The following is a 25,046-nucleotide window of genomic DNA, read 5'->3' as shown; positions in this document are numbered from 1 at the left end:
GGGCCGATTTGGAGCAGATTCAGAGTAGATTTGGGGCAGTTTTGGGGCTGAATTGGTGCAGATTTGGGGTTGATTTGGGGCTGAACTGTGTGCAAATTTGGGGTTCATTCGGAGCAGATTCAGTGCAGCTTTAGGACCCCAAAAAAGAGCATGGGGGACACCTCGTGCTGCTTCCCTTTGGGGACAAAAAGGGACATTTGGGGTGGATTTGGGGTGAGTTCAGAGCTGAATTGGTGCAGATTTGGGGTTGGTTTGGAGCCCCAAGAAGAGGAAGGGACACAGTGCCATGTCCCCTTGGGGACAAAAGGGACATTCGGGGTTGATTTGGTGCAGATTTGGGGCAAATTCGCAGCAGTTTTGGGGCAAATTTGGCCCAAACTTGGCCCAGACCCTGCCAGGTCCCCTCAGGTCCCTGTGAATGTCCCCTCGTGTCACCCCAGGTCCCCGTGGATGTCCCCTCAGGTCCCCTCATGTCCCTGCTGTCACCCCAGGCCCCTGGGGATGTCCCCATAGATGTCCCCCCATCGGTGGCTGAGATGTCCCCAGTGTCACCGCATGTCCCCATAGATGTCCCCCATGTCCCCTGCTGTCCCCTAATGTCTCTGCAGATGTCCCCCTTGCTGTCCCCATAGATGTCTCCCCATTGGTGGCTGAAATGTGCCCAGTGTCACCCCATGTCCCCATAGATGTGCCTTCATGTCTCTGCAGATGTCCCCTGCTGTCCCCGTAGATGTCCCCCCAGCAGTGGCTGATCAGTCACTGTAGCTGTCCCCTCATGTCCCTCTCATGTCCCCAGTGTCACCCACTGTCCCCATAGATGTCCCCACGTCCCCGTAGATGTCCCCCCGTCGGTGACAGCTGACTGGCAGCTCCTGCAGATGTCCCCTCATGTCCCCACAGCTGTCCCGGTAGCTGTCCCCAGGTCCCCGTAGCTGTCCCCTCATGTCCCTGTAGCTGTCCCCAAGCTGTCCCCAGGTTCCCGTAGCTGTCCCCTCATGTCCCTGTAGCTGTCCCCGTAGCTGTCCCCTCATGTCCCTGTAGCTGTCCCCAAGCTGTCCCCAGGTTCCCGTAGCTGTCCCCTCATGTCCCTGTAGCTGTCCCCACAGCTGTCCCCAGGTCCCCATAGATGTCCCTGCGGCGGTGACAGCTGACAGGCAGCTCCTGGCGCACCTGGCGCAGGTAGGTGAGGTCGATGTGTGCCAGGCACAGCCCCGCCCCCTCCTGGCACTGTGCCACCACTGTCCCCCAGGGGTCTGCCACCAGCGAGTGGCCGAAGGAGGCGCGGCCAGCGTGGTGCCACCCGCTCTGAGCCGCTGCCACCACGTAGCACTGGCACTCGATGGCACGGGCACGCAGCAGCACCTGGGGACAGGGACAGGGGACAGGGGTGGCACTGAGGGGACATGGACAGGGGACAGGGTGGCACTGAGGAGACACGGACAGGGGACAGGGGTGGCACTGAGGGGACAGAGGTGTCACAAAGGGACATGGGGGCACTCGATGGCACGGGGACACAGCAGTACTTGGGGGGACAGGAGGGGACACCTGGGATGTCCCCAACCCCCAGCAGTGTCCCCAAGCCCAGGACTGTCCCCAACCCCCAGCAGTGTCACCAACCCCAGCAGTGTCACCAACCCCCAGCCGTGTCCCCAACTCCCAGCAGTGTCCCCAACTCCCCGAGCAGTGTCCCCAACCCCTCAGGACTGTCCCCAACCCCAGGACTGTCCCCACTCCCCTCCATGATTGTCCCCAACCCCAGCAGTGTCCCCAACCTCCAGACCATCCCCAACCCCAGACTGTCCCCAGCCTCAGCAGTGTCCCCAACTCCCCAGGACTGTCCCCAACCCCAGACTGCCCCAACTCCCCCAGGAGTGTCCCCAACCCCCAGCAGTGTCCCCAAGCCCAGACTGTCCCCAACCCCCAGCAGTGTCCCCAAGCCCAGGCTGTCCCCAAGGCCCGCTGTCCCTCACCTCCCAGTGCGCAGCCCCGGTGGTGACAGTGAAGGCTGAGGGGAAGGTGAGGATTTCAGCTCCAGCTCTGCGCAGCGACAGCGACAGCTCGGGGAAGCGCAGGTCATAGCACACTGCCAGCCCCAGCTGGGGACAGAGGGGACACTGGGGTCAGTGACACATGGGGACAGCATGGGGATACACAGGGACAGCCCTGGGACACTGCTGGGACACTGCTGGGACAGGGACAGCTCGGGGAAGCGCAGGTCATAGCACACTGCCAGCCCCAGCTGGGGACAGAGGGGACACTGGGCTCAGTGACACATGGGGACAGCTGGGGACAGCCCTGGGACACTGCAGGGACAGTGACAGCTCGGGGAACCACAGGTCATAGCACACGGCCAGCCCCAGCTGAGGGGACACTGGGTTAGTGACACATGGGGACAGCTGGGGACAGCCCTGGGACACTGCCAGGACATGGGGTCAGGGTCAGGACAGTGACAGCTCGGGGAACTGCAGGTCACAGCACACTGCCAGCCCCAGCTGGGGACATTGTGGGGTCAGTGACACATGGGGACAGCTGGGGACAGCCCTGGGACATGGGGTCAGGGTCAGGACAGGGACAGCTCAGGGAAGCACAGGTCACAGCACACGGCCAGCCCCACCTGAGGGGACATTGTGGGATCAGTGACAGCAGGGGACACACGGGGTCACCCTTGGGACACCCTGGGGACAGCCCTGGGACAGCCTGGGGACAGCCTGGGGACAGCTCTGGGACATGGTGAGGTCAGGGATTGGGGTCAGGGCAGTGCCAGCTCTGGGAAGCACAGGTCACAGCACACTGCCAGCCCCAGCTGAGGTGACATCGGGGACAGTGAGGGCAGGGGACACACGGGGACAGCCTGGGGACAGCCTGGGGACAGCCCTGGGGCAGGGAGGGGTCAGGGATGGTGTTGGGTTGGGTTTGGGGACAGCACTGGGGACAGGGCAGGACAGCTGCAGGACCCACAGCTGTCACCATAGCAACCCCAGTGGTTGTCAGGAATTCTGGGGGTCAGTGAGGGCAGGGGACACCTTGGGACACTCAGGGGACACCATGGGACATTCAAGGACACTTGGGGACACCTGGGGACACTCGGGGACACTCAGGGGACACTCGGGGACATGGTACCTTGCCCACCGGGGTGTCCACGGGCGTGGTCAGCTCCTGGCTGACACCCAGGGACACTCAGGGACACCTGGGGACACCCTGGGGACACTCAGGGACATTCAGGGACACCCTGGGGACACTTGGGGACACTCACTCAGGGACACCCAGGGACACCTGGGGACACCTGGGGACACTCAGGGACATGGTACCTTGCCCACAGGAGTGTCCACGGGCACGGTCAGCTCCCAGCTGACACTCAGGGACACTTGGGGACACTCGGGGACACTTGGGGACACCTGGGGACACTCGGGGACACTTGGGGACACCTGGGGGCACTTGGGGACACCTGGGGACACTTGGGGACACCTGGGGGCACTCGGGGACACCTGGGGACACTTGGGGACACCTGGGGACACTCAGGGGACACTCGGTGACATGGTACCTTGCCCACTGGGGTGTCCATGGGCGTGGTCAGCTCCTGGCTGACACTCAGGGACACTCAGGGACATCCTGGGGACACTTGGGGACACTCAGGGACACCTGGGGACACTTGGGGACACTCAGGGATATGGTACCTTGCCCACAGGAGTGTCCACGGGTGCAGCCAGCTCCTGGCTGACACCCAGGGACACTCGGGGACACTTGGGGACACTCAGGGGACACTCAAGGGACACTCAAGGGACACCTGGGGACACCCTGGGGGCACGTGGGGACACTTGGGGACACTCAGGGACACCCTGGGGACACTTGGGGACACTTGGGGACACTCGGGGACACCCATGGGACACCCTGGGGACACCTGGGGACACTCAGGAACACTTGGGGATACCTGGGGACACTTGAGGACACTCAGGGACACTCGGGGGCCCTCAGGGGACACTTGGGGATACCTGGGGACACTCAGGGACACTCAGGGACACCCTGGGGACACTCGGGGACACGGTACCTTGCCCACAGGAGTGTCCACAGGCGCGGCCAGCTCGCGGCCCGGGTTGGTGAAGGAGCTCTCCCGCAGGGTGACACCGCCAGGCAGCTCCGCGTCAAACAGGTGCAGCTTGCGGTAGGTGGCAACCAGCGACCCTGGGGACAGCGAAACGGGGACTGCTGGGGACAGCCGGGGACATCCGGGGGGTTGGGAATAAAGGGGACATGCAGGGACATCCAGAGAGTTGGGAATAAAGGGGAACATCAGAGGGTTGGGAATGTCGGGGGACACAGGGACATCTGCAGGGTTGGGAATGTTGGGGACATCTGGGGACATCCAGAGAGTTGGGAATAAAGGGGACATCTGGAGAGTTGGGAATGTTGGGGACATCTGGGGACATATGGAGGGGTGGGAATGTTGGGGACATCTGCAGGGTTGGGAATGTTGGGGACATCTGGAGGGGTGAGAATGTTGGGTATAAAGGGAGGACACAGGGATTGGGAATCTTGGGGACAAAGCAGGGACACGGTGACATTGGGAAGGTCGGAAATGTTGGGGACACAGGGACTGGGGATCCAGAGGACACGGGGGTGACACGAAGTGACACAGGGACATTGGGAAGGTCAGGAATGTTGGGGACACAGGGACTGGGGACACAGGGGACACAGGGGTGACATGGGGTGACCCAAGGTGACCCAGGCAGGGTCAGGAAGGTCGGCAATGTTGGGGACACAGGGATTTGCGATCCAGGGGACACAGGGGTGACCCAGGGTGACTCCGGGTGACACGGGGTGACCCAGGCGGGGTCAGGAAGGTCGGGAACGTTGGGGACGCAGGGATTTGTGACACAGGGGACCCAGGGGTGACCCAGGGGTGACCCAGGGTGACCCGGGGTGACCCAGGCGGGGTCAGGGACACGGTGTCCCACCGGAGTTGTCCAGCAGCAGGTGACAGTTGTAGATCCTGCCAGTGCTGTCCCAGTCAGAGCCGCGCTCGTGGAACCCGCCCAGGGACAGCCACACGTCACACTCCCTGGGGACACAGGGGACAGTGGGGACACATGGCGACATTGAGGACACACAGAGTGGCACACTCCCTGGGGACACATGGGGACACGTGACATTCCCTGAGGACACACGGGGACATTGGGGACACATGGCCACATTGGGGACACACAGAATGGCACACTCCCTGGGGACACACAGGGACACACAGAATGGCACACTCCCTGGGGACACACAGGGACACACAGAATGGCACACTCCCTGGGGACACACAGGGACACGTGTGACATTCCCTAGGGACACATAGGGACACACAGGGACACACAGAGTGGCACACTCCTTGGGGACATACGGGGGCACGTGTGACATTCCCTGGGGACACACGGGGACATTGGGGACACAGAGTGGCACACTCCCTGGGGACACACGGGGACACGTGTGACATTCCCTGGGGACCCTGTGTGTCCCCAGGTGCCCCTGGGTACCCCTAGTTGTCACCCAGTGTCGCCCTGGCCTCCCCTAGCTGTCCCCAAGTGCCCCCAGCTCCCCTGTTAGAATCCCCAGGTGTCCCCAGGTGTCCCCCTGCCACCTCCCAGGTGTCCCCAGGCGTCCCCAACTCCACCTAGGTTCCCCCCTGGAACCCCTAGGTGTCCCCAGGTGTCCCCAAGTGTCCCCAGCTCCACCCAAGCTCTCCCCTAGAGTCCCCAGATGTCCCCAGGTATGCCCAGGTTGTCCCCAAGTGCCCCCCTCAGCTTCCCCCCTAGAGCCCCCAGATGTCCCCAGGTGTCCCCAAGTGCCCCCAACTCTCCTCCCAGGAGTCCCTAGGTGTCTCCAGGTGTCCCCCTGCCATCTCCCAGGTGTGTCCAGGTGTCCCCAGGTGTCCCCAACTCCACCCAAGCTCCCCCCTAGAGTCCCCACATGTCCCCAGGTATGCCCAGGTTGTCCCCAAGTGCCCCCAGCTCCCCTCCCAAGAGTCCCCAGATGTCCCCAAGTGCCCCCAGTACCCCCCTAGAGTCCCCAGGTGTCCCCCTGCCACCTCCCAGGAGTCCCCAGGTGTCCCCAAGTGTCCCAACTCAGGAGTCCCCAGGTGTCCCCCCACCTCCCAGGTGTGTCCAGGTGTCCCCAAGTGCCCCCAGCCCCCCCAGCTGTCCCCAGCTGTCCCCAGCTCCCAACCCAGATGTCGCCAGCTGTCCCCAAGTGCCCCCAGCTCCATGTGTCCCCAGCCTCCCCAACTCCCCCAGCTGTCCTACCTGTCCCCAGGTGTCCCCAGATGTCCCCAGGTGCCCCGAACTCCCACCAGCTTCCCCTAGAGGCCCCAGATGTCCCCAGGTGTCCCCAAGTGCCCCCAACTCCCTTCCCAGGAGTACTGTGGTGTCCCCAGCTTCCCCCAACTCCCCCCCCAGCTGTCCCCAGGTGCCCCCCTGTCACCTCCCAGGTGTCCCCAAGTGCTCCCAGCTCCCCCCAACTCCCCCCCAGGTGTCCTAGCTGTCCCCAGGTGTCCCCAGATGTCACCAGGTGCCCCAAACTCCCCAGGTTCCCCCTAGAGCCCCCAACTCTCCTCCCAGGAGTCCCCACGTGTCCCCAGCTCCCCAACTCCCACCCCAGGTGTCTCCAGGCGTCCCCCTGCCACTTCCCAGGTGTGTCCAGGTGTCCCCAAGTGCCCCCAGCTTCCCCCCCAAGGTGTCCCCAGCTCCCCCAACTCCTTCCCAGCTGTCCCCAGCTGTCCCAGGTGTCCCCAGCTCCCTCCAGCTCCCTCCCCAGGTGTCCCCAGCTCCTCCCAACTCCCCCCCAGGTGTCCCCAAGTGCCCCCAGCTCCCCCCCAGGTGTCCCCAGGTGCCCCCCTGCCACCTCCCAGGTGTGTCCAGGTGTCCCCAAGTGCCCCCAGCTTCCCCAACCTCCCCCAGCTGTCGCCAGGTGTCCCCAAGTGCCCCCAACTCCCCTCCCAGGTGTCCCTGCGTGCCCCCAGCTTCCCCCCCAGGTGTCGCCAGCTGTCCCAGGAGTCCCCAGCTCCCCCCAACTCCCCCCACAGCAGTCCCCAACTTCCCCACCAGCTGTCCCCAGCTGTCCCCAGCTGTCCCCCCGGGCCACACCTGGCCAGCTGGCGGTAGCGTCCCACGATGTCCCCGTGCAGTGGCTCTGCCAGCGCCAGGCTCTGCTGGGGACTGTCCCCGATGAAGTCGAAGCCCTCGGGCAGGAACACCAGCTGAGCTCCCCGAGCCGCCGCCTGCCGCACCAGCGCCGAGCACTGCCGCCAGTTGTGCTCCTTGTCACCCGTGGATGTCACCTGCGCCACCGCCACCAGCCCTGGGGACACTGCTGCGGCTGGGGGAGCTGCCATGGTCACTGGGCTGCGGGGAGGGGACAGATAAAGGGACTGGGGACACTGCCACCAGCCCTGGGGACACTGCTGAGGCTGGGGGAGCTGCCATGGTCACCGGGCTGCGGGGAGGGGACAGCATGGGGATTGGGGACACCTGGGGACACCGCCGCAGCAGGGGGAGCTGCCATGGTCACGGGGCTGAGGGGAGGGGACAACATGGGGGACCTCATGGGGACAGGGGACACCACTGGGGCTGGGGGAGCTGCCATGGTCACGGAGCTGTGGGGAGGGGACAGATAAAGGGACTGAGGACACTGCCACCAGCCCTGGGGACACTGCTGCGGGGAGAGGACACTGTCATGGCTGTAGAGCTGTGAGGAGGGGACACACTAAGGGACTGGGGACACTGCCACCAGCCCTGGGGACACTGCTGGGGCTGGGGACGCTGCCACCAGCCCTGGGGACATCACTGCGGCTGAGGGAGCTGCCATGGGTGTGGAGCTGTGGGGAGGGGACAGCATGGGGACTTCAGAGCAACAGGGGATATCACACTGGGACTGGGGACACTGCCACCAGCCCTGGGGACACTGCTGCGGCTGGGGGAGCTGCCATGGTCACAGAGCTGAGGGGAGGGGACACACAATGGGATTGGGGACACTTGGGGACACCACCACAGCTGGGGGAGCTGCCATGGTCACGGGGCTGCGGGGAGGGGACAGGTAAAGTGCTTGGGGACACTGCCACCAGCCCTGGGGACACTGCCGCGGCTGGGGGAGCTGCCATGGGTGCAGGACTGTGGGGAGGGGACAGATAATGGGATTGGGGACACTGCCACCAGCCCTGGGGACACTGCTAGGCCTGGGGGAGCTGCCATGGTCACGGGGCTGTGGGGAGGGGACAGGTAAAGGGATTGGGGACATTGCCACCAGCCCTGGGGACACTGCTGGGGCTGGGGACACTGTCATGGCTGTAGAGCCACGGGGAGGGGACATAGTAAGGGACTGGGGACATTGCCACCAGCCCTGGGGACACTGCTGGGGCTGGGGACACTGCCATGGCTGTGGGGCTGTGGGGAGGGGACACTGCAGGGGACCTCATGGGGACTGGGGACACCTCATGGGGTGACTTCAAAGGGACTGGGGGACATCCCATGGGGACTGGGGTCACCCCACAGGGTCTGGGGTCACCTCAATGGGACAGGGGACATCCCAGTGACCCCCCAGGGTCTGGGGACACCTCCTAGATCACCTCACAAAGAGTGGGACACCCCTGGGGACACTCCAGGGTCACCTCAAAGGGACTGGGGTCATCACCAGGGTCACCCCACAGGTCACCCTTGGGAACTGGGACACCCCAATGTCACACCCTGGGTCCCCCATTGTTTTTTTGGGGTCCCCCCGGTATTTTTGGGGTCCCCCTGGTGTTTTTGGGGTTCCCCCCCATATTTTTTGGGTCCCCCGGTATTTTTAGGGTCCCCCCCATTGTTTTTGGGTTCCCCCCGGTGTTTTTGGTGTCCCCATGGTGTTTTTTGGGATCCCCCAGTGGTTTTTTTGGGATCCCCCCAGTATTTTTGGGGTCCCCCTGGAGCTTCTGGGGTCCCTTCTGGTTTATTTGGGATCCCCCCAGTATTTCTGGGGTCCCCCCGGTATTTTTGGGGTTCTCCCGGTATTTTTGGGGTCCCCCCATTGTTTTTTTGGGATCCCCCCGGTGGTTTTGGGTTTCCCCTGGGTTTTTTTTGGTGTCCCCCCCCGGTATTTTTTTGGGGTCCCTCTGGTGTTTTAGGATCACCCTGGTGTTTTTGGGGTCGCCCTGGTATTTTCTTGGGATCCCCCCAGTGTTTTTTGTGTCTCCCCGGTATTTTTGGGGTCCCCCCGGTGTTTTTTGTGTCCCCCCGGTGTTTTTGGTGTCCCCCCAGTATTTTTTAGGGTCCCTCCGGTGTTTTTTGGGATGCCCCCCGTGGTTTTTTGGGGTCCCCCCAGTGTTTTTTTGGGTCCCCCCACTAATTTTTGGCATCCCCATAGTGTTTTTGGGGTCCCCCCAGTGTTTTTAGGGTCCCCCCGGGATTTTTTGTGATCCCCCCGATGTTTTTAGGGTCCCCCCGATATTTTGGGGTCCCCCCTACCTGCTGGCAGTGCTGGAGCTCCGGGGGGCTCTGGGGGCTCTCGGGGGGCAGCAGAGCAGAGCCCGGGGGGCAACCCTGAGCCTGGGGAGGGGAGACCCCAAATTTGGGATAGGATACACCCCAAAAGTGAGCCTGGACCCCAAAACTGCCCCTAAACCCCCAAAACTGCCCCAAATACCCCTAAAATTGAGCCTAATACCCCCAAAACTCGGCTTGAACCCCCAAAAATCCCACAAAAGTGACCCTAATAGCTCACCAAACTGCCCTTGAACCCCCAAAACTGCCCCTGGACCCCCGAAACTGCCCCTGAACCCCAAAACTGCCCCAAACCCCCAAACTGACCCTAATAACCTCAAAACTGATCCTGAACTCTCTAAACTGAGTCTGAACCCCCAAAACTGACCCGAATACCCCAAAACTGTCCCTGAGCCCCCAAAACTGAGCCTGAACCCCCAAAACTGACCCTAATACACCCCAAAAGTGCCCCAAATACCCCCAAAACTGCCCCTGAACCCCCAAGACTGACCCTAATAACCCCAAAACTGACCCTGAGCTCCCAAAACTGACCCCGAGCTCCCAAAACTGACCCCAATACCCCCAAAACTCAGCCTGAATCCCCAAAACTGACCCTAAACCCCTAAAACTGCCCCAAATACCCCCAAAACTGACCTTAATACCCCCGAAACTGACCTTGAACACCCAAAGATGTCCCTGGACCCCCAAAACTCTGTCTGAACCCCCAAAACTGAGCCTAATACACCCCAAAAGTGCCCCAAATACCCCCAAAACTGCCCCTGAAACCCCCAAAAAATCCCAGAAAACTGACCCTAATAGCTCACAAAACTGCCCCTGGACCCCAAACTGCCCCTGAACCCCCCAAAATCCCCAAAACTGCCCCTAATAGCTCACAAAACTGAGCCTGAACCCCCAAAACTGCCCCTGAGCCCCAAAACTGCCCCAAATCCCCCAAAACTGCCCCTGAACCCCAAAACTGCCCCTGGTGTGACCCCAAATTGCCCCCAGCCCCCCTAAATGCCCTCAGCCCCCCCAGCTGCCCCAGCTTGGATCCCAAAGTACCCCAGCCCTCCCCAAGCTACCCCAAATTGCCTCAAATGCCCCCAAAACTGCCCCAAGACCCCCCAAAACTGCCCCTGGACCCCAAAACTGACCCAAATACACCCAAAACTGCCCCTGAACTTCCCAAACTAACCCTGAACCCCCAAAACTGCCTCCATTCGGATCCCAAAGCACCCCAGGCCTCCCAGAACTGCCCCAAGATCACCAAACACCCCCAAAACTACCCCGGACCCCCCTGAAATTACCCCCAACACCCCTAAAACTACCCCGAACCCCCCTGAAATTACCCCCAACACCCCCAAAACCAACCCAAACACCCTCAACCTCCCCCCAAGTGCCCCAATTCGGATCCCAAAGCCACCCCAGCCACCTCAAACTGCCCCAAACTTCCCCCAGCCCTTCAAAACTGCCCCCAGCCCCTCAGAACTGCCCAGCCCCTCACTAAGTACCCCCAGCCCCTAAACCACCCCAACCAGCCCCAAATCTGCCCCCAGCCCCCCGATCCCCACATTCCCAGCACCTCCTCCCTCCCTCCGCCCCCAAAACCTCTCCCGCGCCCCTTTTTTCCCCGTTTTCCTCCCCATTCTCGCACATTCCCCGCCGCAGGCTGCCCGGGCAAAGTTCCCCCTCAGGCTCTGCCCTCACCCAAGATGGCGCCGGTCTCCCTCACCCGCAACAAACATGGCGGCCGGAAGTGGAGGCTCCATTTCCGGTGTGGACAAGAAGAAAGTCCTCCATCAGGCTCTGCCCTCACCCAAGATGGCGCCGCTCCCGCCTCACCCGGGACAAAGATGGCGGCCGAAGTGGCGGCTCCGTTTCCGGTGTGGGGCGGAAGAGGAGGAGGCGCGCGGGCAGAGATGGCGGAGCCGGGGAAGGGGCGAGGGGCGGCGGCGGGGAAAGGGCTGAGCGCCGAGCAGGTGAGGGGAGAGGGGTTGGGGAGGGGCTGGGGACGGGGAGAGGGGCTGGGAGTGGGGAGAGAGGCTGGGAATGGCGGGGCAGGGGGCGTGAGGGGGGAAACGAGAGGGGAGCTGCGTGAGGGGATGGTGGGGAATGAGGAGAGGCTGAGGGGAGGAATTGGGGAGGGGTCGCTGATATCGGGGGGCGTTAGGGACTGGCCGGGGGGACATCGAGGGGCTCCTTGGCCTTGGGAATGAGGGAGAGTCCCTAATGGCGGTGAGGGGTCTCTGTTATCGGGGATGGTGGGGAATGAGGAGAATCTGAGGGGGGGAATTGGGGAGGGGTCGCTGATATCGGGGGGCGTTAGGGAATGGCCGGGGGGCATCGAGGGGCTCCTTGGCCTTGGGAATGAGGGAGAGTCCCTGATGGCGAGGAGGGCTCTGTTATGGGATGGTGGGGAATGAGGAGGGTCTGAGGGGAGGAATTGGGGAGGGGGCGATGGGGAGGGGGAGAGGGGCTGGGAATGGGGAGAGGGGCTGGGAATGCATGGGGGATGAGGCGGGAAAGCTGAGGGGAGGCTGAGGGGATGGTGGGGAATGAGGAGAGGCTGAGGGGAGGAATTGGGGAGGGGTCGCTGATATCGGGGGGCGTTAGGGAATGGCTGAGGGGTGGCTGAGGGGCTCCTTGGCCTCGGGAATGAGGGGAGGCTCTGATAGCGAGGAGGGGTCTGCCAGGCCCGGTTTATCCCAATGCCATTCCCGCAGCTCTGCCATCCCAGTTGATCCCAGTCCAATCCCACTCCCAGCTCTGCAATCCCACCCCAATCCCAGTTGATCCCAGTAGATCCCGGTCCAATCCCACTCCCAGCTCTCCAATCCCAGTTTATCCCACTCCCAGATCTCCCATCCCAGTTGATCCCAGTCCAATCCCACTCCCAGCTCTCCAATCCCAGTTTATCCCATTCCCAGGTTTCCAATCCCAGTATATCCCAGTCCAATCCCATTCCCAGTTCTCCCATCCCAATTTATCCCAATACCACCCCACTCCCAGCTCTTTAATCTCGGTTTATCCCAGTTGATCCCAGTCCCACCCCGATCCCAGTTGATCCCAGTCCCACCCTGATCCCAGTTGATACCAGTCAATTCCAGTCCCATCCCACTCCTAGCTCTCCAATCCCAATCCCAACCCCATTTCTACAGGTTGTATCCCAGTTGATCCCAATCCCACCCCATTCCCAGCTCTCCCATCCCAGTTTATCCCAGTTGATCCCAATCCCTCCCCATTCCCAGGCTTTCAATTGTAGTTTATCCCAGTCCAATGCCATTCCCACAGCTCTCCAATCCCAGTTGATCCCAGTCCCATACTGATCCCAGTTGATCCCAGTTTATCCCAGTTGATCCCAGTCCCATCCCACTCCCAGCTCTCCAATCCCAACCCCATTTCTACAGGTTGTATCCCAGTTGATCCCAATCTCATCCCATTCCCAGCTCTCCAGTCCCAGTATATCCCAGTCCCACCCCATTCCCAGCTCTCCAATCCCAGTTTATCCCACTCCCAGATCTCCCATCCCAGTTGATCCCAGTCCAATCCCACTCCCAGCTCTCCAATCCCAGTTTATCCCATTCCCAGGTTTCCAATCCCAGTTAATCCCAGTCCAATCCCATTCCCAGCTCTCCCATCCCAATTTATCCCAATACCACCCCACTCCCAGCTCTTTAATCTCGGTTTATCCCAGTTGATCCCAGTCCCACCCCGATCCCAGTTGATCCCAGTCCCATCCCATTCCCAGCTCTCCAATCCCAATCCCAACCCCATTTCTATAGGTCGTATCCCAGTTGATCCTAATCTCATCCCATTCCCAGCTCTCCATTCCCAGTATATCCCAGTCCCTCCCCATTCCCAGCTCTCCCATCCCAATTTATCCCAATTCCACCCCACTGCCAGCTCTTCAATCTCGGTTTATCCCAGTTGATCCCAGTCCCACCCTGATGCCAGTTGATCCCAGTTGATCCCAGTCCCATCCCATTTCCAGGTCTCCCATCCTACTTGATCCCAGTTTATCTAGTCCCACCCCATTCCCAGATGATCCCAGTTGATCCCAGTTGATCCCAGTTGATGGCAGTCCCAGTTGATCCTGGTTGATCCCAGTCGATCCCAGTTTGTCCCAGTCGATCCCAGTCCCACCCCAATCCCAGCTCACCAATCCCAGTCAATCCTAGTCCCACCCCAGCAGATCCCAGTCAATCCCAGTCAATCCCAGTCCCAGCTGATCCCAGTCCCACCCCATTCCAAATTGGTCCCAGTCGATCCCAGTTGGTCCCAGTCAATCCCAGTTTATCCAATCCCCATTCCTAGTTGATCCCGGTCCCACCCCATTCCTAGTTGATCCTAGTTTATCCCAGTCAATCCCAGTTAGTCCCAGTTCCACGCCATTCCCAGTTTATCCCAGTGGGTCCCAGTTTTTCCCAGTCAATCCCAGTGGATCCCAGTTTCTCCAATCCCCATTCTCAGTCCATCCCAATGGATCCCAGTCCATCCCAGTGGATCCCAGTTTCTTCCAGTCGATCCCAGTTTATCCTAGTTGATCCCAGTTTATCCAATCCCCCTTCCCAGTCCATCCCAGTCCATCCCAGTCCATCCTAGTGGATCTCAGTCAATCCCAGTCCCACCCCAGTCCCAGTTTATCCAATCCCCAGTCCCAGTTTATCCCAGTCCCACCCCAATCCCAGTCAATCCCAGTTGGTACCAGTCGATCCCGGTTTACTCCAGCTGATCCCAGTGGATTCCAGTTGGTCCCAGTCGATCCCAGTTAATGCTGTCCCACCCCAATCCCAGTCAATCCCAGTTGGTCCCAGTCGGTCCCAGTTTATCCTGGTTTATCCCAGTCCATCCCAGTGGATCCCAGTCCATCCCAGTCCATCTCAGTTTCTTCAATCCCCATTCCCAGTCCATCCCAGTGGATCCCAATCATTCCCAGTCCATCCCAGTGGATCCCAATCATTCCCAGTCCATCCCAGTGGATCCCAGTCAATCCCAGTGGATCCCAGTTTCTCCAATCCCCATTCCCAGTCGATCCCAGTCCATCCCAGTCCCTCCCAGTCCATCCCAGTCTCCTGTCCCAGGTGGTGTCTCGGTTCAACCGGCTGCGGCAGGACCAGCGCGGTTTGGCATCCAAAGCTGCCGAGCTGGAGCTGGAGCTCAACGAGCACAGGTGGGTGTGGGGTCTGGGGTTTGGGATGGATTTGGGGGAATTTGGGGTTTGGGATTTGGGATTGGGGGTTTGGGATTGGGGGTTTGGGGTTGATTTGGGGTTTGGGGTTTGGGATGTGGGGTTTGGGATTTGGGGTGTGGGGTTTGGGATTTGGGGTTTGGGATCAGCAATCTTGTATTCTGGGCTAATTTGTGGACTGGGGTTTAATTTGGATGTTTGGGGTCTAGATTTTGTGGGTTTGGGTTGGGGTTTGGGGGTTAATTTGGGGTTTTGGGGTTGATTTGGGGTTTTGGGGGTTTAATTTTGGGTTTGGGGTTGATTTGGGGTTTGGGGTTTGGGATTTGGGGTTTGATTTTGGGTGTGGGATTTGGGGTTTGGGATTTGGGATTTGGGGTGTGGGATTTGGGGTTGGTTTGGGATTTGGGGTGTGGGGTTTGGGATTGGGGGTTTGGGGGTGTGGGCTTTGGGATTGGGGATTTAGGACTGGGGATTGGGGGTTTGGGGCTTTGGGATTGGAGATTTGGGGTTTGGGATTTGGGGTGTGGGGTAGTCTTGGGATTTGGGATGGTCTTGGAGAGCCTCTGAGTGGGTTTAGGATGGTTTTGGGATGGATTTGGGGTGGATGTGGGGTGGATTTTGGGCTGGATTTGGGGTGGGTTTGGGCTGGATTTGGGATAGCTTTGGGATGAGTTTTGGGGTGGATTTAGAGAGTCTGAGTGCATTTGGGATGGGTTTGGAGTGGGTTTGGGGTGGATTTGGGGATGGATTTCAGGGAATTTGGGATGGATTTGGGGGTGGATTTGAGATGGATTTGGGGCATGGCTTTGGGATGGATTTTGAGAGGGATTTGGGATGGATTTGGCTGAATTTGGGGGATCCTGACCCCTTTCCCAGTCTGGTGATTGAGACCCTGCGGGAGGTGGGTTTGGGATGGATTTGGGATGAATTTGGGCTGGCTTTGGGGATTATTTGGGATGGATTTTGGGCTGGATTTGGGATGGATTTGGGGTAGATTTTAGGATGGATTTGGGGTGGATTTTGGGATGGATTTGGGGTAGATTTGGGATAGATTTGGGGGTAGATTTTGGGGTGGATTTTGGGATGGATTTGGGGTGGATTTGGAGAGTCTCTGGGTGGATTTGGGATGGTTTTGGGATGGATTTGGGATGTTTTTGGAGAGTCTCTGGGTGGATTTGGGATGCATTAGGGATGGGTTTCGGGGGATTTGGGGGATCCTGACCCCTTTCCCAGCCTGGTGATCGAGGTGGATTTTGGATGGATTTGGGATGGATTTGGGATGAATTTGGGATGGATTTAGAGGATCCTGCCCCCTTTCCAGCCTGGTGATCGAGACCCTGCGGGGGATGGATTTGGGGATTATTTGGGATGGATTGGGATGGATTTGGTGTGGCTTTGGGGATGGATTTGGGGTGAATTTGGGGATTATTTGGGATGGATTTTGGATGGATTGGGATGGATTTGGGATGAATTTGGGATGGATTTAGAGGATCCTGCCCCCTTTCCAGCCTGGTGATCGAGACCCTGCGGGGGATGGATTTGGGGATTATTTGGGATGGATTGGGATGGATTTGGGATGGATTGGGATGGATTTAGGGGATCCTGACCCTTTTCCCAGCCTGGTGTTCAAGACCCTGCGGGAGGTGGGATTGGGATGGATTTGGTGTGGCTTTGGGGATGGATTTGGGGTGAATTTGGGGATTATTTGGGATGGATTTTGGATGGATTGGGATGGATTTGGGATGGATTGGGATGGATTTAGGGGATTCTGCCCCCTTCCCCAGCCTGGTGATCGAGACCCTGCGGGAGGTTGATCCCACCAGGAAGTGTTTCCGGATGGTTGGAGGAGTTCTGGTGGAGAGAACAGTGAAGGAGGTGCTGCCTGCCCTGGAGACCAACAAGGAGCAGGTCTGGAGATCCCAAAACCCACTGGGATCCCATAAAAATCCATTGGGATATCTCAAAACCCACTGGGATCCCATAAAAATCCATTGGGAGATCCCAAAACCCACTGGGATCCCATAAAAATCTACTGGGGTATCCCAAAACCCACTGGGATCCCATAAAAATCTGATAGGATATCCTAAAATCCATTGGGATGGTCTGAAATCCACTGGGATCCCATAAAAATCTGATAGGATATCCCAAAATCCACTGGAATATCCTAAAATTCACTGGGGTATCCTAAAATTCACTGGGATCCCATAACAATCTATTGAAATAACCTAAAATGCACTGGGATAGTTTGAAAAAATCTACTGGGATCCCATAAAAATCCATTGGGATATTCCAAAACCCACTGGGATCCCATAAAAATTCAATGGGGTATTCTAAAGTCCACTGGCGTCCTATAAAAATCCAATTAAATACGCTAAAATCAGCTGGGATAGCCTGAAAAACCCACTGGGATCCCATAAAAATCCATTGGGGTATCCCAAAATCCACTGGGATCCCATAAAAATCCATTGGGATATCTCAAAACCCACTGGGATCCCATAAAAATCTGATAGGATATCCTAAAATCCACTGGGATGGTCTGAAATCCACTGGGATCCCATATATGTATGATAGGATATCCCAAAACCCACTGTGATCCCATAAAAATCCATTGGGATATCCCAAAACCCACTGGGATCCCATAAAAATCCACTGGGATCCCATAAAAATCTGGTAGGATATCCTAAAATCCACTGGGATGGTCTGAAATCCACTGGGATCCCATAAAAATCCTTTGAGATATCCCAAAACCCACTGGGAGATCCTAAAATCTATTAGGGTATCCTAAAACCCACTGGGATCCCATAAAAATCTACTGGGGTATTCTAAAATCCACTGGGATATCTCAAAATCCACTGGAATATCCTGAAATTTACTGGGGTATTCTAAAATCTATTGGGGTATCCTAAAATCTACTTGGGATCCCATAAGAATCCAATGAAATATCCTAAAATCCACTGGGATATCCCAACATGCTCTGGGATAATCTGAAAAATCAACTGAGGTATCCTAAAATCCATTGGGATGGCCTGAAAAATCTACTGGGATCCCATAAAAATCTGTTGGAATATCCTAAAATGCACAGGGATAGTCTGAAAAAAATCCCCTGGGATCTCATAAAAATCCATTGGGGTTATCCTAAAATTCCTTGTCATCCTATAAAAGTCCCATGAAATATCCCAAAATCCATTGGGATAACCTGAAAAACCTACTTGGATTCCATAAAAATCTGGTGGAATATCCCAAAATCCACTGGGATTCTATAAAAATTTGCTGGGATAACCCAAAACCCACTGGGATCCCATGAAAGTCTGATGGGATGGCAAAAAAAAAGTGCTGGTATAGCCCAAAATCCACTGGAATACCATAAAAATGTGCTAAAAATTCCCTGTTTCTCTCTCATTCCCCCACTTTTTTTTCCTTCCGATTTTTCCTCATTATTTTTCATGTTTTTCCTGTTTTTCTCCCCAGATCTCTAAGCGAATTGAGGCAGTTTTTTCCCGTTTTTCCCATATTCTGAAGCTGATATTTTCCTCTTTTTCCCATTTTTCCTGTTTTTTTTCAGATCTCTAAGCTGGTTTTTTTTGCATTTTTCCTGTTTTTCTCCCCAGATCTGCAAGTTCATCAAGGCTCATTTTCCCCACATTCCAAAGCACATTTTTCCCATTTTTCTCCCCAGATCTCCAAGCTGATTGAGGCAGTTTTTTCCCCACATTCTAAAGCTAATTTTTTCCCATTTTTCCCATTTTTCTCCCCAGATCTCCAAGCTGATTTTTTCCCATTTTTTCTTGATTTTTCCCATTATTTTCAGATCTCCAAGGTGATTTTTTCCCAATTTCCCCATTATTTTCAGATCTCCAAGGTGATTTTTTCCCAATTTCCCCATTTTTCCCATTTTCAGATCTCCAAGCTGATCAAGGCAGTTTTTTCCCATTTTTTCCCAATTTCCCTGTTTCTCTCCCCAGATCTCCAAGCTGATTTTTGCCCATTTTCCCATGATTTTCCCCATTTTTCTCCCCAGATCTCCAAGCTGATTTTTTCCCAATTTTCCATTATTTTTCCCCATTATTTTCCAGATCTCCAAGCTGATTGTTTCTCATTTTCCCCACATTCTAGAGCTGATTTTTTCCCATTTTCCCATTATTTTTCTCATTTTTCTCCCCAGATCTCCAAGCTGATCGAGGCTCTGGCCCAGCAGCTCCAGGCCAAGGGAACTCACAGATTCCATTTTCCCATTTTTCTGATTTTTCTCCCCTTTTCCAGATCTCCAAATCTCCAAGCTGATTTTTTCCAGTTTTTTCCCCAATTTCCCTGTTTCTCTCCCCAGATCTCCAAGCTGATCGAGGCAGTTTTTTCCCATTTTCTCCATTTTTCTCCTCATTTTCAGATTTCCAAGCTGATCGAGGCTGTTTTTTCCCATTTTTTCCCATTTTCCCATTATTTTCTCCCCATTTCCAGATCTCCAAGCTGATCAAGGCTCTGGCCCAGCAGCTCCAGGCCAAGGGAACTGACTGATCCCATTTTCCCATGATTTTTCCATGATTTTTCCCATGATTTCTCCCCATTTTTCAGATCTCCAAGCTGATCGAGGCAGTTTTTTCCCATTTTCCCCACATTCCAAAGCTGATTTTTTCCCATTTTTTCCCAATTTCCCCGTTTTTCTCCCCAGATCTCCAAGCTGATCCAGGCTGTTTTTTCCCATTTTTTCCCATTTTCCCATTATTTTTCCCATTTTTCTCCCCATTTCCAGATCTCCAAGCTGATCAAGGCTCTGGCCCAGCAGCTCCAGGCCAAGGGAACTCACAGAACCCATTTTTCTCATTTTTCTCCCCAGATCTCCAAGCTGATCGAGGCAGTTTTTTCCCAATTTCCCATGATTTTTCCCCATTTTTCTCCCCAGATCTCCAAGCTGATTTTTTCTAATTTTTCTCCCCAGATCTCCAAGCTGATCGAGGCTGTTTTTTTGCATTTTTTCCCAATTTCCCTGTTTCTCTCCCCAGATCTCGAAGCTGATCGAGGCTCATTTTCCCCACATTCCAAAGCTGATTTTTTCCCATTTTCCCATTATTTTCCCCATTTCTCTCCCCAGATCTCGAAGCTGATCGAGGCCCTGTCCCAGCAGCTCCAAGCCAAGGGTCGGGAGCTGACGGAGTTTCGGGAACGCCACAACATCCGCCTGGTGGGAGAGGATGACCCCAAAAGCCGCGACGGCCCCGAGGGGGGCAAGGGCAGCTCGGCGGGGGTGCTGGTGTCCTGACACCCCAAAACCCCGGCTTGGGGGCGTTTGGGGGCTTTGGGGAATAAATGGGAGTTTGGGAAAAATTTTTGGGGTGTTTTGTGGGGAAAAAGGGGTTGGGGTGAGGGGTTGGGTGTGGAAATGGGACATAAATTGGGGGGGTGGGACGCAAAAAATGGGGTGAAACCCCAAAATGAGGGAGTTGGGGACCCCAAAAATGGGGGGTTGGACCCCAAAATGGATGGGGTGAAACCCCAAAATGAGGGAGTTGGGGGACCCCAAAAATGGGAAGGGTTGGACCCCAAAATGGGGAAGGGAAACCCCATAATGAGGGATTTGGAGGACCTAAAATTGGGGATGTGAAACCCCAAAATATGGGAGTTGGGAGACCTCAAAGGGGGGGGGTTGGGATCCTTAATTGGGGGTGTGGGACCCCAAAAATGGGGGGGTTGGACCCCAAAATGGATGGGGTGAAACCCCAAAATGAGGGGGGTGAGACCCCAAAATGGGAAGGGCGAAACCCCAAAATGAGGGACTTGGGGGACCCGAAACTGGGGATGTGAAACCCTAAAATGGGACCCCAAAACGGGGAATGGAAACCCCAAAATGCGGGAGTTGGGGGACCCAAAAATGAGAGGTGAGGAGATCCTAAATTGGGGAGGGAGGACCCCAAAATGGATGGGGTGAAACCCCAAAATGAGGAAGGGAAACCCCATAATGTGGGAGTTGTGGGACCTGAAACTGGGGATGAGGGACCCCAAAATGGGGAGATTGTACCCCAAAATGGGGGGTGAGGAGATCCTAGACTGGGGAGGGAGGACCCCAAAGTCGGTGGGTGAAACCCCAAAATGAGGGACTTGGGGGACCTCAAATTGGGGATGTGAAACCCCAAATGGGAAGGGTGGGACCCCAAAATGGGGAAGGGAAACCCCAAAATGTGGGAGTTGGAGGACCCCAAAAATGCAGGGGTGGGGAGATCCTAAATTGGGCTTGGGGGACCCCAAAATGGATGCGGTGAAACCCCAAAATACTGGAGTTGTTGGACCCCAAAATGGGGGAAATTTGGGGATCCCAGTTGGGGGAGGGAGGGAGGACCCCAAACTGGATGGGGTGAAACCCCAAAAGGAGGGAGTTTGGGACCCCAAAATGGGGATGTGAAACCCCAAAATGTGGGAGTTGAGGAACCCAAAATGGGGGGGTTGGGATCCTAAAATGGATGGGGGGAAACCCCAAAATGTGGGAGTTGGGGAACCCCAAATTTGGGATGGGGGACCCCAAAATGGATGGGGTGAAACCCCAAAATGAGTGAGTTGGGGGACCCCAAAACTGGGGATGTGAAACCCCAAAATGAGGGGGGTGGGAGACCAGAATGGGTCATAAATTGGGGGTGTGGGACGCCAAAAACGGGGGGTTGGACCCCAAAATGAGGGACTTGGGGGACCCCAAAGTGGAGGAGGTGAAACCCCAAAATCAGGGAGTTGGGGGACTCCAAAATGGGGTTTGGACCCCAAAATGTGGGAGTTGGGGAACCCAAAATGGAGACAGGGACCCTAAAATGGATGGGGTGAAAGCCCAAATTGGGGTGGGTGGGACCCCAAAATAGGGAAGGGAAACCCCATAATGTGGGAGTTTTGGGATCCCAAATTGGGGGGTAGGACCCCAAAAATGGAGGGGTGAGGAGATTCTAAATTGGGGAGGGAGGACCCCAAAATTTATGGGGAGAAACCCCAAAATGTGGGACTTGGGAGACCTCAAAGTGGGGGGGTTGGGATCCTTAATTGGGGGTGTGGGACCCCAAAAATGGAGGGGGTAGAACCCCAAAAATGGGGGGGTTGGACCCCAAAATGCATGGGGTGAAACTGCAAAATGAGGGACTTGGGGAACCCCAAAATGGATGGGGTGAAACCCCAAAATGGGGGACTTGGGGGACCCCAAAATGGGGAAGGGAAATCCCAGAATGGGGAGGTGGGACCCCAAAAATGGGGGATGGGGAGATCCTAAATTGGGGGTGTGGGACCCCAAAAATGAGGGGGTGAAACCCCAAAATGTGGGACTTGGGGGATCTCAAATTGGGGATGTGAAACCCCAAAATGGGGAAGGGAAATCCCATAAGGTGGCAGTTGTGGGATTTGAAATTGGGGTTGGGGGACCCCAAAATGGAACCCTAAAATGGGAAGGGTTGGACCCCAAAATGGGGGGGTGAGGAGATCCTAAATTGGGCCTGGGGGACCCCAAAGTCGGTGGGTGAAACCCCAAAATGAGGGAGTTTGGGACCCCAAAGTGGGGGGATGGAGGGACCCCAGAATGGGGAAGGGAAATCCCATAATGTGGGAGTTGTGGGACCCCAAAATGGGGGGTTGGACCCCAAAAATGGGGGGATTGGACCCCATAATGTGGGAGTTGTGGGACCCCAAACTGGGGATGTGAAACCCCAAAATGAGGGGGGTGGGACACCAGAATGGGTCATAAATTGGGGGTGTGGGACCCCAAAATGGGGGGTTGGATCCCAAAATGAGGGACTTGGGGGACCCCAAAGTGGAGGAGGTGAAACCCCAAAATCAGGGAGTTGGGGGACTCCAAAATGGGGTTTGGACCCCAAAATGTGGGAGTTGGGGAACCCAAAATGGAGACAGGGACCCTAAAATGGATGGGGTGAAACCCCAAAATGGGGTGCGTGGGACCCCAAAATAGGGAAGGGAAACCCCATAATGTGGGAGCTGTGGGATCCTAAATTGGGGGTGGGGGACCCCAAAATAGGGGATGGGACCCCAAAATGTGGGGGTGAGGAGATCCTAAATTGGGGAGAGAGGACCCCAAACTGGATGGGGTGAAACCCCAAAATGAGGGACTTGGGAAACCCCAAAATGGGGGGGTTGGGATCCCAAAAATGGAGGGGGTAGAACCCCAAAAATGGTGACGGGGACCCCAAAATGGATGGGGTGAAACCCCAAAATGTGGGAGTTAGGGGACCTGAAATTGGGAGTGTGAAACCCCAAAATGGGAAGGGTGGTACCCCAAAATGGGGGAAGGGAAATCCCATAAGGTGGGAATTGTGGGACCCCAAATTGGGGGGTTGGACCCCAAAAATGGGGGGTGAGGAGATCCTAAATTGGGGAGGGAGGACCCCAAAATTTATGGGGTGAAACCCCAAAATGAGGGAATTGGGAAACCCCAAAATGGGGGGGTTGGGATCCTAAATTGGGGGTGTGGGACCCCAAAAAAGGAGGGGGTAGGACCCCAAAAATGATGATGGGGACCCCAAAATTTATGGGGTGAAACCCCAAAATGTGGGACTTGGGAGATCCCAAAATGGGGAGGTTGGGATCCCAAAATTTATGGGGTGAAACCCCAAGATAGGGGGGGGTGGGAGCCCAAAATGAGGGAGTTGGGGGACCCCAAATTGGGGGGCTGGGACCCCAAAATGGGGCCATGGGACCATAAAATGGGGAGGGGACCCCAAAATGGTGATGGGGACCCTAAAATGGATAGGATGAAACCCCAAAATGAGGGAGTTTGGGACCCCAAATTGGGGGGGTTGGACCCCAAAGTGGGATGGTGCGACCCCAAAATTTGGGGGGGGCAACTTTGGGGGATCCCGAAAATGGGGGTGTTGGAGACCCCAAAATGGGGTTGGAGACCCCAAAATGGGGGCATTTTACCTATGGGGACCCCAAATTTGGGGGGCTGCACCCCAAAATCGGATGGTGAACGCTGGGGGGACCCTAAAAGGGGGTGGGGACCCCAAAATAGGGGATGGGAGCCCCAAAATGGGGGCATTTTACCTATGGGGACCCTAAATTTGCGGGGTGCACCCTAAATTGGATGGTGAACACTTGGGGGTTCCTAGAAGGGGGTGGGGACCCCAAAATGGGGGTGCTGTGCCAATGGGGACCCTAAATTTGGGGGGTTGCACCCCAGAATTTGGGTGGTGAACACCGGAGGGACCCTAAAATGAGGGTGGGGACCCCAAAATATTGGATGGGACCCCAAAATGGGGACGTTGTGCCTATGGGGACCCCAAATTTGCGGGGTGCACCCCAAAATTGGGGTGGTGAACGCCGGGGGGACCCTAAAAGGGGGTGGGGACCCCAAACTGGTGGTGGGGACACTGGGGGGACCCTAAATTGGGGGGTGGGGCCAGGAGGTGACCCCAAACTGGGCCTGTGACACCCCGAGGGGACACCGCGGGTGACAAACGAGGGGTGACGAAGAGAGGTGACAGAGACAGAGGGGGTGACAAGAAAAGGGTGACAAAGACTTGTTGAGGTGACAAAGACGGGGGTGGGGTGACGAGGACACTGCAGGGGGGTGACAATCGGGGGGTGACGGGTGACAGAGACGGGGTGACAACGGGGGTGACAAGGACACGGGGAGGTGACAAGGAAGGGGGTGGGGTGACAAGGACACACCAGGGGAGTGACAAACGGGGTGACAGGTGACAGAGACAGCGGAGGTGACAAGGACTCGGTGAGGTGACAATGATGGGGTGGGGTGACAAGGACACGGCAGGGGGGTGACAAAGGGGGGGTGACAGAGAGGTGACAGAGACAGAGGGGGTGACAAAAAAAGTGTGACAAGGGCACGGCAAGGGGTGGCAAACGGGTGACAAACAGAAGTGACGGGGTAACAAAAAGGTGACAAGGATACGGCAGAGAGGTGACAAGGAAACGGCAGGGAGGTGACAATCGGGGGCTGACAGAGGTGACAGACATAGGGGTTGACAAAAGAAGGGTGACCAGGGCACGGCAGGGGGTGACAAACGGGTGACAGAGGTGACAGAGGTGACAGGGACGGGGTGACAAGGATATGGCAGGGAGGTGACAATCGGGGGGTGACAGAGACACAGGGGATGACAAAAAAAGGGTGATAAAGACACGGGGAGGTGACAAAGTCACGGCAGGGAGGTGACGAGGACGGGGGTGGGGTGACAAGGACACGGCAGGGAGGTGACAAGGACACCGGGCAGTGTCCCCATCAGCCGAGCCGGGCTCAGCTCGGTGCATTCCGGTGTCACCCGGTGTCACCCAGAGCGGCGGGACACGGCTGCTGACTGCACGCAGTGCCACACCTGCCGTGTCACCTGTCCCCGGGCCCGGCCGGTGTCACCCCGCTGTCCCCGCGGTGTCCCCGGGGGTGGGAC

General features: G+C 56.9%; 2 protein-coding genes across 4 annotated transcripts; one reads left to right on the top strand and one right to left on the bottom strand.

Moving 5' to 3' along the window:
* Positions 1–720: 720 nt before the first annotated feature.
* On the bottom strand, positions 721–11,337 carry NIT1 (nitrilase 1). 2 transcript variants are annotated; one of them, XM_085047784.1, is made up of 8 exons: positions 11,302–11,337; positions 9,471–9,551; positions 7,119–7,376; positions 4,953–5,056; positions 4,046–4,179; positions 1,971–2,096; positions 1,063–1,362; positions 721–755 (listed from the first exon to the last, which is right to left on the bottom strand). In XM_085047784.1, exons 3-7 carry the CDS (start codon positions 7,364–7,366, stop codon positions 1,081–1,083), a joined length of 894 nt encoding a protein of 297 aa, XP_084903910.1. In that variant the 5' UTR covers positions 7,367–7,376; positions 9,471–9,551; positions 11,302–11,337; the 3' UTR covers positions 721–755; positions 1,063–1,080. The 2 variants fall into 2 exon arrangements, with proteins under 2 accessions (XP_084903910.1, XP_084903909.1); XM_085047783.1 differs by lacking the exon at positions 11,302–11,337 and adding an exon at positions 11,140–11,192.
* Positions 11,338–11,363: 26 nt separating this feature from the next.
* On the top strand, positions 11,364–19,992 carry PFDN2 (prefoldin subunit 2). Of its 2 annotated transcripts, XM_085047779.1 has the most exons (5): positions 11,364–11,464; positions 14,567–14,655; positions 16,458–16,581; positions 18,350–18,370; positions 18,965–19,156. In XM_085047779.1, the coding sequence occupies exons 1-5, from the start codon at positions 11,405–11,407 to the stop codon at positions 19,139–19,141; spliced, it is 471 nt and encodes a 156-aa protein (XP_084903905.1). In that variant the 5' UTR covers positions 11,364–11,404; the 3' UTR covers positions 19,142–19,156. The 2 variants fall into 2 exon arrangements, with proteins under 2 accessions (XP_084903905.1, XP_084903906.1); XM_085047780.1 differs by lacking the exons at positions 18,350–18,370; positions 18,965–19,156 and adding an exon at positions 19,760–19,992 and having other exon boundaries at positions 11,376–11,464.
* Positions 19,993–25,046: the final 5,054 nt, after the last annotated feature.

This window comes from Lichenostomus cassidix, unplaced genomic scaffold (genome assembly GCF_008360975.1).
Source record: "Lichenostomus cassidix isolate B80296 unplaced genomic scaffold, HeHo_3.0 HiC_scaffold_851, whole genome shotgun sequence".
Taxonomy (NCBI): domain Eukaryota; kingdom Metazoa; phylum Chordata; class Aves; order Passeriformes; family Meliphagidae; genus Lichenostomus; species Lichenostomus cassidix.
The sequence above is the reverse complement of the archived record's forward strand: the minus strand, read 5'-3'. Positions and strand labels throughout refer to the sequence as shown.

Bases quoted from the DNA above. Each gene is read 5' to 3' on its own strand.
- NIT1 (XM_085047783.1), bottom strand. The intron at 7,377-9,470 runs GTAGGGGGGACC...CCCTCCCCGCAG, and splicing joins AGCTCCAGCACTGCCAGCAG to CCCAGTGACCATGGCAGCTC. The intron at 4,180-4,952 runs GTGGGACACCGT...CGCTGTCCCCAG, and splicing joins CCTGCTGCTGGACAACTCCG to GGTCGCTGGTTGCCACCTAC.
- PFDN2 (XM_085047779.1), top strand. From the start codon at position 11,405: ATGGCGGAGCCGGGGAAGGGGCGAGGGGCGGCGGCGGGGAAAGGGCTG. The intron at 11,465-14,566 runs GTGAGGGGAGAG...CTCCTGTCCCAG, and splicing joins AAGGGCTGAGCGCCGAGCAG to GTGGTGTCTCGGTTCAACCG. The intron at 18,371-18,964 runs GTTTTTTCCCCA...GATTTTTTCCAG, and splicing joins TCTCCAAGCTGATTGAGGCA to TTTTTTCCCCAATTTCCCTG.